The 16,230-nt window shown below is 54.7% G+C and overlaps 4 protein-coding genes across 4 annotated transcripts; 3 read left to right on the top strand and 1 right to left on the bottom strand.

Moving 5' to 3' along the window:
* Nucleotides 1–5,257: 5,257 nt before the first annotated feature.
* On the top strand, nucleotides 5,258–5,997 carry CCMA1212_008721 (uncharacterized protein; the record flags this gene model as incomplete). The annotated part of the gene is made up of 3 exons (XM_073705837.1): nucleotides 5,258–5,391; nucleotides 5,517–5,558; nucleotides 5,643–5,997. The coding sequence occupies 3 exons, from the start codon at nucleotides 5,258–5,260 to the stop codon at nucleotides 5,995–5,997; spliced, it is 531 nt and encodes a 176-aa protein (XP_073555690.1).
* A 4,244-nt stretch (nucleotides 5,998–10,241) lies between these two features.
* Nucleotides 10,242–10,950, top strand: CCMA1212_008719 (uncharacterized protein; the record flags this gene model as incomplete). Its single annotated transcript, XM_073705836.1, has 2 exons — nucleotides 10,242–10,789; nucleotides 10,842–10,950. The coding sequence occupies 2 exons, from the start codon at nucleotides 10,242–10,244 to the stop codon at nucleotides 10,948–10,950; spliced, it is 657 nt and encodes a 218-aa protein (XP_073555552.1).
* A 1,526-nt stretch (nucleotides 10,951–12,476) lies between these two features.
* Nucleotides 12,477–14,083, top strand: CCMA1212_008718 (uncharacterized protein; the record flags this gene model as incomplete). The annotated part of the gene is made up of 2 exons (XM_073705835.1): nucleotides 12,477–13,512; nucleotides 13,584–14,083. 2 exons carry the CDS (start codon nucleotides 12,477–12,479, stop codon nucleotides 14,081–14,083), a joined length of 1,536 nt encoding a protein of 511 aa, XP_073555551.1.
* A 610-nt stretch (nucleotides 14,084–14,693) lies between these two features.
* CCMA1212_008717 (uncharacterized protein) lies at nucleotides 14,694–15,107 on the bottom strand (the record flags this gene model as incomplete). The annotated part of the gene is made up of 1 exon (XM_073705834.1): nucleotides 14,694–15,107. A coding segment is annotated over one exon (414 nt), but the record flags the coding sequence as incomplete, so codon positions are not given.
* Between the last annotated feature and the right edge of the window lie 1,123 nt (nucleotides 15,108–16,230).

Raw genomic sequence — 16,230 nt, 5'->3', positions numbered from 1 at the left:
GGGGGGAAGGAAGGGGAGGAGCATAGATACGTAGACGGAATGAGTCAACTTGTTGACTTTGTTCATTCTCTCTTCTCGTCTCTATTTACGGTTGTTGCATCTTTAGTTCTAAGTACCTACCTCTTCAGTTATGAGTACGTCGTTCAAGTCAAGTATATTTTCAAGTTATAAGTTGACACAGAAAGTGGGATCAGGCAAGCCCTTTGATGTGGCCACTGGGGATGGCCATGGCGATTGTAGACAGGATGGTATAGTCTTCTCATGTATTCGGCTTTTTTTCCTATGAGATTATGATGGAGCTCCATGGTTATTGCCAGATAGGAAGCTCTGGGTGGTATCATTTCCCCTTTCCCCTGCATTGATGAAGAGAGAAGAAGAAGAATGAAGAAAAGGCGGGGAAGAGGAAGAAGTAGAAAGAGTTTGCCAGCTTGTCGGCGGCAATACTGCAAGGGGTTTCTCGTTTTATAGATATCTCATAGACTGACCATACTGACTCCTCGTTCTGGATTGTTTATCCATAGTGTCTTTGTTGCAATATTATGCTGCGTCGTGTGTTTGAACAGCGCATTCGTAGCAGATAGACAACATGTATGTTCACCAGCCATACATGGAATGACATCCTTCGTACGAGGGATCTGGAGAGGTGCCTGCATGGGTAGCCATGGTCAGCCCTGCATTAGTGCCCCCAAGACTATTACCACGCAACTCGATCCCATCCCTCAACATCCCAAACAAATAAAAAAAGACGCTCCTGTCGTCGGCCGATTTCTCGCACGTAACGAGCGGCGCTTCGGGCATAAACACAGCCCAGGCTTCGGATGATCCGCATGGGGTGGGCTCAAGGCAGAGGGCGCAAGCCGCGCTGTGACATTCTTCGCAACGGCGACTACAGCAGATACTGGGGGCCAGTTTCGTCTTCCTGCGCACCGACAAACAAGCACTTCATAACTCCGTCGTTTGGATTCAAAAGAGGGCCTTCGAGGCTAGTAGAAACCCGTAGGGACCAATGGTCTTAGGTTTGAACTGCAAGGGATCGAGCTACCTCCCTTATTAGCGATCATGTTGTCCACAGAAAAGATGCGGCTTATTGTGGCCGGCCGGCGTTAGACGTGTGGCAATGTTCCGAGAGCTGAACGACTTGCACCCCTACCTCGCGAGAGGCGCAAAACTATATGCAAATATAGTATAGAGTTCGTCGGGATATTCTGAGTGGGTGGTGCGAGAGAGCAGAAGCGTGCAGCCGGCGGGACAACCCACAAGCCAGCAGTTACCAAGCAGAACAAGGTAGGCAGCATCTGTTCTACACGCGGAAACAACCAACACGCATAAGCAAGCCATCGCCCTAAGGTACGAGGCATGTAGGTAAATAGGTAGTGGCGGCTCTCGCAATGCGTATGGTGCAAGTATGCGGTTGTGGCGGAGAAGACGGCAACAGTTCGTTCTCTCGAATTCGTCCTCTCCCGCTAAGCGGCGTGGAGAATGCATCTTTTGTGACCGCATGCCTAGGACAAGGATAGCGGCAGCTCGGCTACCTCAGGTCGGTGATGGTGCGTAACCAACAGCATATGCGAGTCTTTTTTTTCATCTTCTCTCCCCTTGCCTGATACTTCCTCGCTCTCTTCGAGCATGGTCGGTGTTCATCTGGACACGAGAGGGAGATGTACATACAGATCCTGATCCGTGGGTATCGTAACTGCGGCTGTGTTTGTATCATGAATGCGATTCCCGGCCAGAAGAAGCAAGCACAAACTGCTTAGCCGCGTCAGGAACCTTGGTAAGCTGAGAGCGAAAACCTTGCGCCGTGCGGCTGACGATTGCCAGGAACCGCTTGTGAGGGGACGGAGTTTAGGACTTGACGCCACCGTGTGATATAAGCACTCTCTGTATGAAACCCTTTCAGACGTGAGCTTGGCGTGACATCCATCTGTAGAGCATCTTTTGCACCAATCCAAATCCCAGCTTCTGTTGACGTGAACTGTCCAGCAACGGGGAATTTCCGACCTGGCCTACTCTATTGAGAAGAACCACGGACCGCGGATCCTCTGTGGCTTGCGACCGACCTTCTGCTAAGAGAAAAGATGGATAGAACGGTATCAATATTGGACGAGAGTGTGTTTCGGTCTGTTTCCTTAACCGCCGCGTGGGTCTTCGTGGCTGCCCGATCCACGTGTCTAGACGTTCAGCAAGCTTGTGACGAGACGGAACTCAGCAAGGCAGATGAAAATCCTATCTATCCCGTGCTGCATTGGTCTGGGTGCTCTGCCCGTACGCCAGCTTCCTTGATCAGCCGTATGCTTGTACCGGTATCACTCAGGAATCTCTTCAACAGAGACAAACGTAGTTACGGCGATGCAACAATTGTATCTCGGTTATCTGCAGCTGCGGTCGTAGGGCCAGGGGTAGCAGACGGCTGAAAATAATCCTGGCCAGAGCTCCAGTGTGACTTGTCTCCCGTCTAGGCATTGGTCGTTGAGATGTTGTTCCGTCTGGCCCGGACTTCGTACACTCCTGCTTCTTGATGTTGAAGCTTTTCAAGCTGCATGTAACGAAAGCTAAAAGACAGCTTCGAGTGGATCCGCATATAGCCACAGATGTGCGGCCATCTTGGTGGCATCAGACTTGCTAGGACGCAAGCATTTGCCAATGGTTCAAGAGATATGGATGGTGACACCGGCAGGACGAAACGATGCAGATCCTTCTGACGCCGTGCGCCGTCATGATAGACGTGTAACGGCGATATAAGGTCACCAATGCCAGAATCAAATCCGATACAACCACCTGTTCGGCCTCTGATCTTGGGCGCGACAGTCGAGTGTGGCAGCCCATATCAGCATGAAGCAGAAACATGCATGTTCCAAATTGGGGCAATGTCCCAGGGCAAAAAGGAAGGCCTGTCGACAAGTCCAACATAAGTTCGCGGCAGCAATGCCTAGGCACATCGCATCTGAAAGCTGGCCCAATCGGATAGAGGCTGATCAGGTCATCTCCACCGCCTGGGACCATGCGCTCAAGCAACAAATGAGAGGGGAGACAAAAGTCGACTTAATCTAAATGAAACGCAGCCGTGTTCATGGTCGGATGGCTGAACAGCGGCACAGTGAGGTAGTCGTCGTGGCTTCGAGCTTCATCAACCACTCGAATCCGGCATGGTGCGTGGCTTGCTTGGCTTACTCACTGCTTCCTGTTTCTTCAAGGTCTGAGAGGGGTTCAGCACAAAGATGAGAAGAACAAAGACAAAAGTCTATCCGGCTGAGGGTGTGCTGAATGCGGGGAGAGGAAGCCGTTGGTACCCTCATTGTGAGCTATCTCGTCCCGGTCTGCTTACCCATCAGGGCGGGCCAAAAGCCATGATGAAGCTGGTTCTTGATCGCAGAATTCGCCAGGTCAAAGTCCCATACTGTTGGCTCGGTCAGAAAGCTCTTGGCATGCCTTCGAAGTATGCTCACTGACCGGAAGGGAGCAAGACGATTGTCACCCAATCGGAGCAAGTTGCCTCGAGAACGAAGCTGGTTCCAGCTCATTGGCTGATACGATGCTGGTTCTCTTTGTGCGTATCGAAACGACCGGCCAAGGACAACGGCGGCGGCTGGCGCCTGAAGCTCGATCCTTAGTGGACATACACAGAACATGGTGATGTGAAAACTGGGAGTATATCTACTAGCCGAAAGGCGTGGCATCCGGACCGGACGGCATCGCCAAACTGATACGGCTCTGGTTGGCTGTAGCGGAAACAGACTTGCGGGAGGGCATTGGCTAGACTGGGATGAGCGGACGGCTGTGCAGTGCCGATACAAGCCTTTCAGGACGCGTTCCGGATGGCTGAAAGTCGCCCCGTTCACTCATGGCTTTTCAACCACGTCCGACTGTGCCGGCAGATGCTGGGCGTGCCAAGATGAGAAGACCAGTAAAGCCATAGAGAAGCAGTGCTCTACTACCGCAACCCCTATCTGGATTAGTCGGACATGTCTTTGGGAGCCAAACTGACCGGCGTTGTGGCTTTAAATGGAGAGGCTGCTTGAAGAAAGCTATGGTCGTTCGACCTCGATCTAGGTCGGTGGCTTGCTCCTGGCAGGATTGTTTCCTCTCGGCCAAGGCTGACGTGATGAGGTTGGCTTGGTGCCGGTTTGAGACTGTTCAGGCTGTGTGCTCGAGGCTAGCCGGCCCTGATTGCGATCGTGATGCCGAGAGCATAAAACAGGAGACGCCGCGGACACCGACTAGCTAGCCTCGAATTCAGCGAGGCCGAGGGCGCGAACGCGAAGGCGAGGTATCACAGGAGAACTTCTCCCGCCCTCTGTGCAACAACTCGATCCCAGTTTGGCAAAAGTGAACGAGCAATCAATGTCTGGCAGACTGTGTGCTCAAATCATCCGTCCGGCCATGCGGTGGAGGAGGAATCAGGGGCGTTGCTGTAGAAGTAGGCGCTTGTTCGAGGTTGCTGTGGTGAATCTCGGTAGCTTTGATGTTATTTGGATCCATTTTCACGGAAATTGTTGTCAAGTAGTTGGTAATTCGAGACAAACGGAAGAGGATGGTATAAGCAGATGGAAGAGGAGGAAGATTGTGGCTCGATTCCTGATCGTCAAGACAGCGCTTCTGGTCGACAATCCAGGCCGTTCGCGTCTCTTGCCGACATTCGGATTCGACTGTAGCCAGTCAGTCCACGATCTTGGCGAGATGCAGATACTGCAGTGCCTCTGTTAGAAGAGACCCAAATGCACAATGCAGGCGTACCTCGATATCCGCTACTTTATAAGTACCACTGTAATGATCACTGCATCGCCTTTTCGGGGCACTCCCTTACCTGAGGTAAATGAAATGAGGCTGTAGAAGGCCTCGGGTTGTTGCCTTGCTACTACCTGATCTGGAAGTGCCGGACTTGTCCAGATTCGCACCTGCCTGCGCGGCTCTCACAAATGACAGGAAAGCCGCAGCCTGCGCTTGCCTTGAGAGGCGCACGATGGCACTGGACGTCGCACTGCGTCGTGCCTGCTCGAGCAGTTGACGACAGGTGATTTGGCTTGTATCCGCGACGTGGCAGCGGAAGAGGGTTTCAGCATTATTACCGCTAGCGAGGACAGCCAAAGCTGCAATGCAGCTCCTTCACAACTGAGGTTCCATCGACAACATCAATCCTTCAACTGCTACCCCAGTACCTGTCTACCTACCTACTACCTACTACCTAGTAGTCCATGTGAACTTGGAAGATGCTCAAAGTGGGCCGGCAAGATCAGGCCGCGGACAATGTGCTCCGGGCATGGAGCTCCAGACTCTGCTCGCACTTGCATACTCAGCTCTCTCCTTCTCCATGAACTACGTACTTATTACGGTGAGAGCAGACGCAGAATGCGGTAACGACGACTTTGGTCTCTCTTGCTGTTTCGGCGCAAGGTTCGTCGCATGCTCAGCACGGAAGGTGCCGACTGCGGAAAAAAGCTAATTCAAGGTGGGGCAGCCGAAGCTCTGAAGCGGATTGCTATTGGCCAGTCCGGCCATGGGTTCTAATGCAACTGCAGATGCTACGAAGCAGCAGGACAGCAGCAGCAGGTGGCTACTAGGTAGGTAGTCGAGGACCAGAATAGCACCGGTACAGTACCTACCTTATACTGCTCACTTGTACATTGAAGAAGACATTTCAAAAGACTCGTTCTCCAACGAAACGAATCCAGTCAAGGTTACGCGAGCGCGCACTGCAGTCCCTTTTCATCTTCTTTCACCCTGATCCGATTAGATTCGCCATCTCTTCTGTTCAGCTCATCATGGCAGTCTTACGCGGCTTGCATGGAACCAACACGAACATCGCCCACCTCACGAGCACCCTACCGGGTTCAGATCATCCAAGGCGCATGCGACCTCAGCAGCAGCGCCTGTGGCCTGTGGCCTGTAGGGGCGTCGACGATGCAATGCGATACGTACGGTGCCAGCTCCCAAGCAAGAGGCCGAGCAGGGGAGGGCGCCCTGGAATCTTACTGGTTCCATGTAGATGGCACAAGCTGAATCGGAGGAGGAAACATGAAGGGTCTAAGACACGCCGCCCCTCGGCTCAAAAGGGTGCAACGAGCTTAGTGCCCTCGTTTCTCCCCCGGCTGGCTGCTTCGTATCTTGAAGCTGTGCTGTGTCTTGTGTCTTAGATCATGAGACGGCTCATGGCGCGGCCGTGGATGCTGCCCCAGGTTACGGAGCACCGAGTGCGGACTTGTCATGTTGCATGCTAGTACTACCCTGCGGTTCAAGTGGGCAGCCGAGGGGCAGCTGAGGGCTCTCCTCCTTCATCTACCTACAAACAGTCGGACCAAGGCTGACCTCGTGTTAGTGCGCGAATTCCACGCCGTACGGGCTCTATGGAGTCGCCCTGTCCAGACACGAGCCTCACATGAGCTTGGCTGACCAACTGGGGAGGTAGCACTTGTGCGAAGTATACACAGGACAGGCAGAACGATGTCTGGCCAAGGTGGGATGCGTGAAGCCGGGGCTCCAGCAGAGGAGCTGGAGGGCATTGCCCTTGGTGAATTTGCTCCAGTGCTGCCTGTATCAATGGTCCTATTGCCCTCCAGTATGCATTCATGCATGCATTCCTACATGTACCCGCACATACGGAGAGCCGGCTACGGGGACTTGGTGCTTGTGCTATGTAGGAGGGCCACCTTGGCACTTGGATGGGGCAAGCCTTGTCTGCCCCTCACAGCCAGAGCAGTTCTCTCCGTTAGACGTGCAGATCGGGCCATTCCAGCCGCGCGCAGTTTGCTCGGAAGCTGGAGCGTGAGATGGGCCTGGGGTCAAGGTCCAGCGATAGTGGCAATGACATGCCTCCCTCCGAGAGACCCTGGTCCTGGTCCGGGCAAAGGAGGAAGAGAGATTATTACATAAACGCGGCAGTGATGGACAAGACAGGACCAACAAGAGTTGCAGGTTGCTTCACGTACAGTACTGCACAAGCATAACCAAGCAGAAGGGCAGCAGGTATGTAATCACTGGGGAGGCATCTCAAGTATAACGGTTGCCAGCGTGTCCCTTTTGTCCCTTCCTCTCATCTTCTCTTCTACACTCCCAGGTAGATGCTAGGATCAACGTCCGCACAGCTCCCATCATCTCTCACCCTTTCAACCCCGCGGGCTACCCGAGCTTTGCCACATCATCCTCCTCCATCTCGACGTAGATATTCCCGTCATCATATCCCTTATGCTTCAAGTCGGCAGCGCAGCTCCTTCGCCCTCACTTGAGCCATTGCCAAAGCGGCAACGACCAGCGGCTTTACAGGGTTCTCGCGTGCCAAGGGCTTCCGACTGTCTGCATCAGAAATGCACCTTCTTCAAAGCACACGGCGACTCTCGATTCTTACTGGATCAGGCCGGCTGTTTGAGATGTGTCACCCCTGTCAAGTCTTGCATGGATCGGCTGGGGCTTGTGGCCCTCCATGGCCCATGTACAAAGTACGTGCTTGTCAGAGACGCAAGAACCTGTTCCGTTGTCCGTACTTCTGTCTCAAGCGTGCTCTTGTCCCTGCCCTGCACTTTGGCCTCCCTACCTGCGCATGAGAGCCAGATACGCATGCGTCCTAGACACTAGTGCTAATGTGAGCCTGCTTTGTGACTCACACGTTGCTGCTCGCCAGTCCCATTGATTTCCCCTGGCTGCTGTGCGTCGCGAGCCCGCCTCTCAACGGCTTCGATGTTTACTCTAGCCATCTCTGTGCAAGGATGCCGGCCAACGACTACATAGTCGCGCGAACAAGTTCATGCTACGAGTTATCCGTACTACTCCCTATGTAGTATATACGGGTAGTAAATCGAGATTTATATATAGAATACGAACTAGTAGCATGACCGCGGGTCTGTTATTCCCCGTCCAGCAGAGCTAGCGCACCCAAGCATCTCTTGTCGATTAGAGGTCGGTTCTCGCATCGCGGCGATGATACACCAACGGCGGATGCATCAGGCTAGCTGTACCACCTCGACACAGATAAAACAGGGCCTGCCGCGCGTGGGTATCAACAAGGGCATCAGCCACCGCCATTCTGGGCAATTGGCAGACGTGGAGGTGGGATGTGGGAGCACTGCCCAGGACGAACCCCGAGTTTGTATAACACACCAACCGGGCTCGATATATCACATCAACCAGTACAAGGCGTGTGGCTTTTGTGTTTCCCGGACGCACGGCAATCGACTCGGAACGTATTTGCCAAAGGAAAACCGCTTAGCCCCATTGCCAGCAGCCCTCGTCTTTTTCGTTCTTCCTCGTCGGCTTCGTTCAGCGCCTTGCCACCAGTCCCGGACGCGGTTGAAACTCCCTTCGAGTCGTTCTGCTGTTGCTTCGTCCAAACAAGCATAGCCCGCACCCCAAAGTTCCCCATGGCTCTGCTGCGGAGCTGACGGCGGTGACAGATCAGCAACATGCCGTCCTTTCAGCCACCCAAAGTTACCCTTGTCCACACGGCTCTTGCATTAACAAAGGCGGGCCTGCAGCAGCCCAGCCCGACTCAATGGGGAGGCCGTTGACGCATCTGAACCGTATCATCATCAAGATGAATTGAGTCGTGGCCCCGTTCAACTAGATCCATGGCCGATTCAACCCACCTCTGCCAGCGAGACTATTACTCCTGCTATGACTATTTCACACCTTACCTCACAACAGCACTTGTCCTGTTCCATCTGGGAGAACGGCGTAGACTAGAGGCCGGAGCTTTCGCATGGAGGGGTGTAAGGCGAGTACCAGCAAGCCACAATCCCCTAGTAGACAAGGTCCAGATCCCCATCGAGTCAGTCCAACTTGTCTGTCCGCACTTCCGCCCCTGTCCGCTCAAGGTCCAGGAGCCCAGCTCGTTCAATCGGATCGGCCTTTTTCATCCTGGCGGCGGCCGATATTACCTTGTTCTCCCTCTTGCGTCTCCCCGGCTGACAGGCGCCTGTGGCCGGTTCTCCTCCAAGGCAAGCCTGCAGCAAAGTGCATGTCGAGTACCTGGCCAACCCTACCAACCTTAGCATGTACCTACAGCATGGCCCGCATCTGTTCCCTTTGGCAACCCCCTCGCGTTGCTTGCGAATTGCTGGACGATAATCGATAGGATGCCGCGCTAGAGGCGGTTGCTGGGGAGGTTGTGCTCCTCCCACGATAAGCTCCGTGTCTGGGGCTGAGCCGTTGTGATTGCCGGAGGGCGAGAGGGAGGGAAGCAGGGAGTTGTTTCCAAGTACGCGATGCACGCACAAAGGGTAGCCGGTACCTACGAGAACGGAGCGCAAACTGAGGTGATTCGAGGCCCGTACAAGCGAAGGGAGGGGTCGAGGCGGGATGTGCAAAGTACCAGGCTACTGCTCGGTTGACCACGATTCTTGCAGAGCGCGGTATCTTCCAGGTACCCCGTACGGACGAGTGGAGGGAGCAGTACATGCAGATATATGCACTCACGGCTCAAACATGCTCAATACGACGTGCTACGTTTGCTGTCTTGGTACATGATAGTATCTCGGATACAGTGTGTATTTCTGTGCAGTAGAGCGTCCAGGAACCTCGATTGTCGTCTACACAACGGGAATACAGAATAGATAATGAGATGTTTTCATCATTCAATGATATTCGTCGACTACCTGTACTTTAGCAGTCGACTGTGAGACTCATCGTGATGAGGGTTGAAGGTGGACAACTCCTTAAGGTAGCGAGGCCTATCGATAACGAGGCGAGATCCCACCCACCTGCCGCAATGGAAGGTTGTTAAAACGGCAACAGCGTGACAGACACAAGACGACATCAACACCGCCACATCTCCAGAGAAACAACGAAAGAAGACGAACATAACAGACGGCAAGACACGACATGCATCACGCCGCACGCTGCCGGTACGCGTGCTCATGCATCCAGACACCCGCGAACAGTACAATAAACGTCCACCGCATGGCCCCGGACTATCGAGTACTTGTCTGCGCACGGAGCACTCGCCCAGGCAGCATGTACCGTACAGCAGCTACTGTATTCCTGGCCGACCACACAGCATGCATGCATGGTGCAGCGAGGTTTTAGTTGTATGTATGCACGAGTATTATCATGGCGCATCCATCTCGCCCTGCGGACTCGAGACGAGAGCCGGCTCTGAAACGACCTGGTCCTAGTCGAGACACGGCAAGGCCACACGACGAATAGGTGAGCCATTCAGCCTAAGCAACCGACAATTGAAAGCCTCCGTATCTCCTACGCCCGCTCAGCTAATGCTAATCGAACAGAGGGAAGAGGCCAGCGCAAAAGAACGAGCCATGCCTGCCACCGACCCCTCTCTTCCTCCACTTCTTGGAGCCCTGTGGCTCTCGACTACCCAGACGGCGTCCTCCTCCAAGCGTAGCAGAAGTCTCAGCCCAGAGAGGGCAGCTCCGCGCCGACGAGCTACAGCACGACCAGCGCCTGGAACGGGGCAGGGAGATCTGTTTCTAGAGGCTGAGGCGTCCACACGGGCTCCGTCCGAAGCGCATGGCGCCCAGCTGGCGAATCTCGCAACTGCGGTTGCCCCATGCGCGTGGCAGCCACAGCCAGAGGCCAGACCCGCGCGAGATGCCGCCCAATTGCCCTCTGTTCCAGCAGCGCGCAGCTCCTTTGCATACAGTACGGAGCACTTCCGGGACCCAGTACGACGCAGCTGCAGTGCGGGAAGTACCAGAGCGTTCTTGTATCGCGGAAGCGCAGAGCAAGCAGCCGCTCCATTGGATGGACCCCCCTCCATCGTGTACCACCTCTTGCACCTCTCCCCAGAACGTGCAGCAGCCGCACACAAGCACACCAGATGCCCTCCTGCCTGGGGGCTGCACGCGTATGTACATGCTCGTGGCAGATGGGCGAGTGCGTTTCTCTTTTTATTCTAGCCTTATCGAGGTGGTCGTGTCGAGAAAGCAACTTCTCTGCCCGCTTGCCGGCCCTGCTTCATGCTTCTATCTACGAGTGCTTGACAAGGGCCGATCCATTCCGCCTTGACAGGTCAGGAGTTACGCTTCTTATTACAGGCCCTCTGATGGTATAATAGATCCCCCGCATTCGACAAAAGCCGGCTGCGCTTCCCTCCGTTGCGAGACTACCTCTACGAAGCGCTTTCTTCACGTTGCCCATCTTGCCGAGATAGCTTGTGCAAGGACATGCAAGGCAAGTCGGTATTTCCCTTACTCTCTTCCACCATGGTCGGCTGCTCACAGCGTTGTCCGGTTGCGGTTGCTGTATGTTGTCCTCTTCATCAACAGCTGAGATGCCCCTTGCACCCGGCGTGAGCTTTCCAATACACCAGACCTCGAGAGCAAGACACACTACGTCGCAGTCTGGGTCACGGTATTATTCGCTTGCCCTGCAGTTTGATCCCTTATTCCTCCTCCTCCTCCTCCTCCTGCTGTTGCTACTCCTCCTCTCCTCCCTCCGTCTCGAATTTTTCTTCCTTTTCATCGACCTCGGCTCTGTTTCCAGCCTGTCCACAGATGTTGGCTGAGAGAATTTATCTCGTGAGGTTTACTTTCTTTTTCCCACGACCAAGTACGACTAGTACTTCATTTCTCCCCTTCTCTCACACTCCCTATCTGAAACGCACACACCCTCCACCCACTTCCCTGTTAGCTGCTGTCCCATCTATTCCCTAATCAGATCACTTGCTCTGATACGTGCACGCTCCTGTGGAATAGACCAGGCACACTACTCGCCTTCTCCACAAGTGGCACGGTGCCCGCTCCGGCCCTTGTCTGCTGTTCACCCTCCTTCTAGCCCAGCCGATGTTCTCAGGTCCGGTTTCTGACTGTTCTGTCTCGCCTCTTGCCTGTGGCTCTGGCTCTGGCTCTGGCTCCGGCTCTGCTCTGCTCTGCTCTGCTCAGCTCTGCCTCTGTCGGCAACACTCCCCCTCTTCCCCTCCTGGGACAAGCCCCTCGTTCGTTGGCCGCCTCCATCCCGCGGCGTTCCGTCTCCATTCTAGGAAACACTACATGTACCTACACACAAGGAGCGGACGAGCCACAATATCTGATATTGGATAGCCTGCATGTGCCCGACAGGGTTGCTTCAGCCCTCTCTCCATCTGCTCTCACTCCCGTACCAAGCAGCGTCTGTTGACACCAAGACTACTCCCAATGAGGGTGGCTAGCTTATTCCCAAGCGTCACCCGTACTGCCCCCAGTCACAGCCATTGTTGTTGTTGTTGTTGTTGTTGAGCTGCCCGTCACCTCCAGCTAGGCCGGCTCCGAGTTCTTATACAAGGACGTTATATCCACCGCGTACGCCTCCGCAACTTCCCTTCTGCTGTCCCTTCTCTCTTTCCTTCTCCTCCCGTGTTTGATGGTGCTTGGCCTTCTTCCCCGTTCCCTCCCATCGTCGTATTTCCTGTCCCTTTTGATGACTTTCGGTTGATAAAAGTACTCCCTCTCTTTCTTACATGGTCTCCGCTGCCTGACCTCTTTCCTTTGCGCCATCTGCAGATGCCTCCTGCTTAAGCACATGCATACACTCCGGTAACTCGCGGCATACCTGTGATGATGCTCACCATCAAGCAGCAATCGACGACGTACGGCTACAAGTCGGTCCATGATTTGCCAACTCCGCCCTCCACCTCGCGGCCCTCCCCCCCCTTGAACTACCAAGATCCATCCTATAAACCGTACCTCGTCTCTCAGTCCCAGAGCAGTCCAGTCCAGCCCATGTCGGCTTCTCATCGTGGCCTGCCTCCGCCGGCGGCCATGACTCTACCCCCACAGCAGCCTCCTTCAGTTGGCCCTCCGCCACCGCCGTCCCATCACGCCCAGCCGCCGCCGCCGCCTCCTCTGCCGCTGGCCCAGTCCTCTCACCAGACGCAGCCGTGGCCTTCACCTTCGGCTGGCCTGCCTCCCCCGCCGCAGCAATGGTCGGGGGCCGAGGAATCCATGAGGAGTTGGCTACAGGCCAAGACGGAGGAGGAGAGGACGAGGCAAGAAGAGGAAAAGACGAGGCAGGAGACTCTGCGTCTGGAGCAGAGGAAGATTGAGATGGACATCTTGCGAGCTTCACTTGGCGGTGGCATCCCGCCGCCCATGATCCCTCTGGTCTTTGCCGGCATGGGAAGCGGCGGCACGCTCCCCCAGGCCGCTCTCGAATGGGCACAGCAGTTCATGGCTCCGGCCCAGGGTCACCATCCCCAGCTTCTTCCGCCGCAGCGACCGCACTCGCCGGATCATTCGAGAGAGCCCGTTGGCCACGGAGTGATGTACACCACCTCTCCGGCACAGGCGACCCCAGTGCAGGGCCCCGGCGGATACGCGCATTACCCGGCGTCGCCCTCGAGGCCAAGAGGCCAGACAATCTCTGGCGCACTGGGCCGGCCGATGGCGGCGGCGGCCAGCATGGTGGGCGTTGCAAACCCTCCTCAGCCCCCGGGGCAGGCAGCTCCGTCGGCCATGCCGCCGTATCAGGGGCACGCGCATACGCAGTCGCAGTCGTCGCAGCACGATACGAGCCCGTCGATCTACTTTCACCACTGGCAGCCGCCGGCAACGCAGAGCGGCAGCAGCTCGAACCGACCCGGAACACCGTCTGGTTCGTCAAAATCCAAGAGAAAGCGAGACTCGGTATGAGCTAACTTGGGGGCTTGTGCGGCGCTGTAACAGGGGAGAGTCAGAAGAAGCGAAAGACGACTGGGGGGTCGTCCCAGCAGGCCACCAGAGCGCCGAGCGAAGACCGATTTCGATCCCCGCCGCCATTCGCGCAGCCGGGCTCGTCGAACCCGGCGTCGCCCGGTCGAAAATCGCACAAGCGCCAGCGCAGCGACGTGTCGTGGTATAGGCCGCCGGGACAGCTTTACGGCGAAGATGCAGACCGACCCCGAGCGAGGACGCCACCGCAAGCTCCATCCTGGGGCCCCTCGCAGCGCGAGAGGGAGGATTCGAGGAGCGCAAAGCAGACGGTGTCGTCTCTGCTGTCCCGCGAACCCGAGGACTCGGGCCAACTGCCACGACAAGCTGCACAGCCTCCGCGGCTGGAGCCTCCGCCACCCATACCACGAGGCAGGGGGCCGGGAGATCAAAGAGCTGGCGAGCCGCCCCTTTCGGCAGGAGAAGTCGACGCGAGATCCCGAATGGGAGCTGGGATGCATGAGAGAGAGGCCTGATTGAATTCTTGGCTATGAGTCTCGACAGCATGGGATGCTCTCGCGTGCCTGGGAGGCCTCTGCTTTACAATCTTGTCACCCTCTTCCAGACTCTTTTCCTTTCCCTTTGTTCCTCTACTCTCATTTCCACATTCTTTGCTCCCTTAAGGTGTATTTCGCTTTGCATCGCTTCAGTTTTCATCTGCTTCACTCGCTTCTGGTCTTGGTCGACAGGTTTCGCCTTGACCGCCCCCCCGTTTTGTAAATTGACTCGGCATACGTCAGGCACCATCTGCGCAGATTTCGTTTCATCTTCCAGGCTACCATTGGGGCAGGAGAGACCAGACTGGTCATTGACATTTTTTCAGACTAGACTGGCGGCCGGATTGCATAGTTTGTTTGGGCGATTCGCACATATAGGCGTTGTTCTATTTTGGGAGGGAGAGGGGGATTCCGGGCTGTTTGTACTTGGCATTGCATGTGGCCATAAGTGTATGGATAGGACGGCATGTGGATGCAGGAGTGTGCCAGAGCGTCTGCCACGGCCGGGCATATCTACTGGAAGAGGAAGATGAGACGAAGAGAAGAAGACGAATCAATCCAAATTCTCACAGGCCCGAGAGACCCAGTTTCACGTGCAGATCATGACCAGCAGGAGCAGACCCGAACGACGCAGGTGTGGGCAACCGAAATCACAAGTGCCGTTGAGCTGCTGCTCTCGCCGGAGCTTGGACTGATATCCGAGGGCCAGCAAAGCACGCACAGGGGCCTTTTGGGGAGTGCCAATGACAAGGCACGGCAGGTCTGTAGATGAAACAGACGACCCATGGGGACGGTTTGTATCTGCAAGGTTTGCGAGAGGAACCCAGGAGGCCCGCGCTAGGATGGAAACGAGAATTGCAGAGTGAGGGAGTGAATGAGAAAAGGGAAAAGCGAAGAGAAGAGGCCGCGCAAGACGAGCAAGGGGTCGGAGGTCGGGACCGAAGCAGGAGGCGCTTGAGCGATCGGTCCTATGATATCGCGCGGCTCCTTCGCGCAAGGCGCATCCGGATTCCGAGCAGGGCTGACGTTTATTTTTTTTTTTTCAGACAGAGGGCGGTGTTTGATACTGAATTGGATGGGCTGGTGGGGTTTAGTAATATGGCATGGTTGGGTTGATTGTGGGAATTGTGGAAGAGTAGACTGTGTGGATGAAGAGGAGAGAGTTGTACGCTGGGCTGGATGCAGTAATACGGGGCTATGATGCTACGTTGATGTTGTATAAGGTAGAGTGAGGTGAGGTTTTGGAGGTTTGGTGAGCTTGAAGAGGGAAGATTGAGATGAAGACGAATGCGGGTGAGGTGAGTTTTGCGGCGGTTATGGGCATGTGGAGGTACGTGAGGGTGAGAGTGAGAAAGGAAATGTGTTTTGGGACAAGAGGAGAGGTCCTGTAATATTCTGGACGAGGCGATTCGCATCCCGATCAACAGGGGGATCTGTAGGTACTTTTTACAGTACAGGTGCGGTGTATCCTCGATACTGCATTAGCAAAGTTGAAGATGGCATGTTGGCACCTAACCTAGCCTAGCGTTGCATGGGATCAAGGTCCTATTCAGAAAAGGCCTTTGTTAAGATGCATTAGTTCTGCATGTACGAAAGAACTTTGGGTCTGCATGTTGATGCTTTTTCTTTTACGGTTTACCGGAACTGGGTAGACCGCTGTTGAAAGTCTCCTGCAGGGAAGAAGATGTGACCCAAGGCCCCTTGATTGGTTCAAGTTGGAATATCAGGTGTTGGGAGGATGGGAGAGGTGCCGAGGCAACTGTACAACTTTCATTCTAGGTACTCCTGGCTGGGAGGACTTTTGTCAAATCGGAGAATTGGGGTGGACCAGTTCCTCTTTCTGGATAAAAGAAAAAGATAAAAAGATGAGACGGAAAAGAGAAAAAAAAAAAAAAAGGTTCGGCATCTTATTGATGACGAGCCAGGGACTGCTTGGCTCTTTTTCGTACCTTGCTGGGATGTTGTTTCTTGCGGGCGTAGTAGTACGGGTCCCTTGTTTTTTTTGGCTCTTCCTAGGACGGGACGGGATAAGGCAGGTAATAAGGTAGATGCTTGTTTCGTTTTTTCAAAGCTGGAAAGTCAAAAAAAAAAAAAAAAAAAAAAAAAAAAAAAAAAAAAAAAAAAAA

This window comes from Trichoderma ghanense (genome assembly GCF_004382785.1).
Source record: "Trichoderma ghanense strain CCMA-1212 chromosome Unknown scaffold_13, whole genome shotgun sequence".
Lineage (NCBI taxonomy): Eukaryota > Fungi > Ascomycota > Sordariomycetes > Hypocreales > Hypocreaceae > Trichoderma > Trichoderma ghanense.
This window is presented reverse-complemented; position numbering and strand designations above follow the sequence as displayed.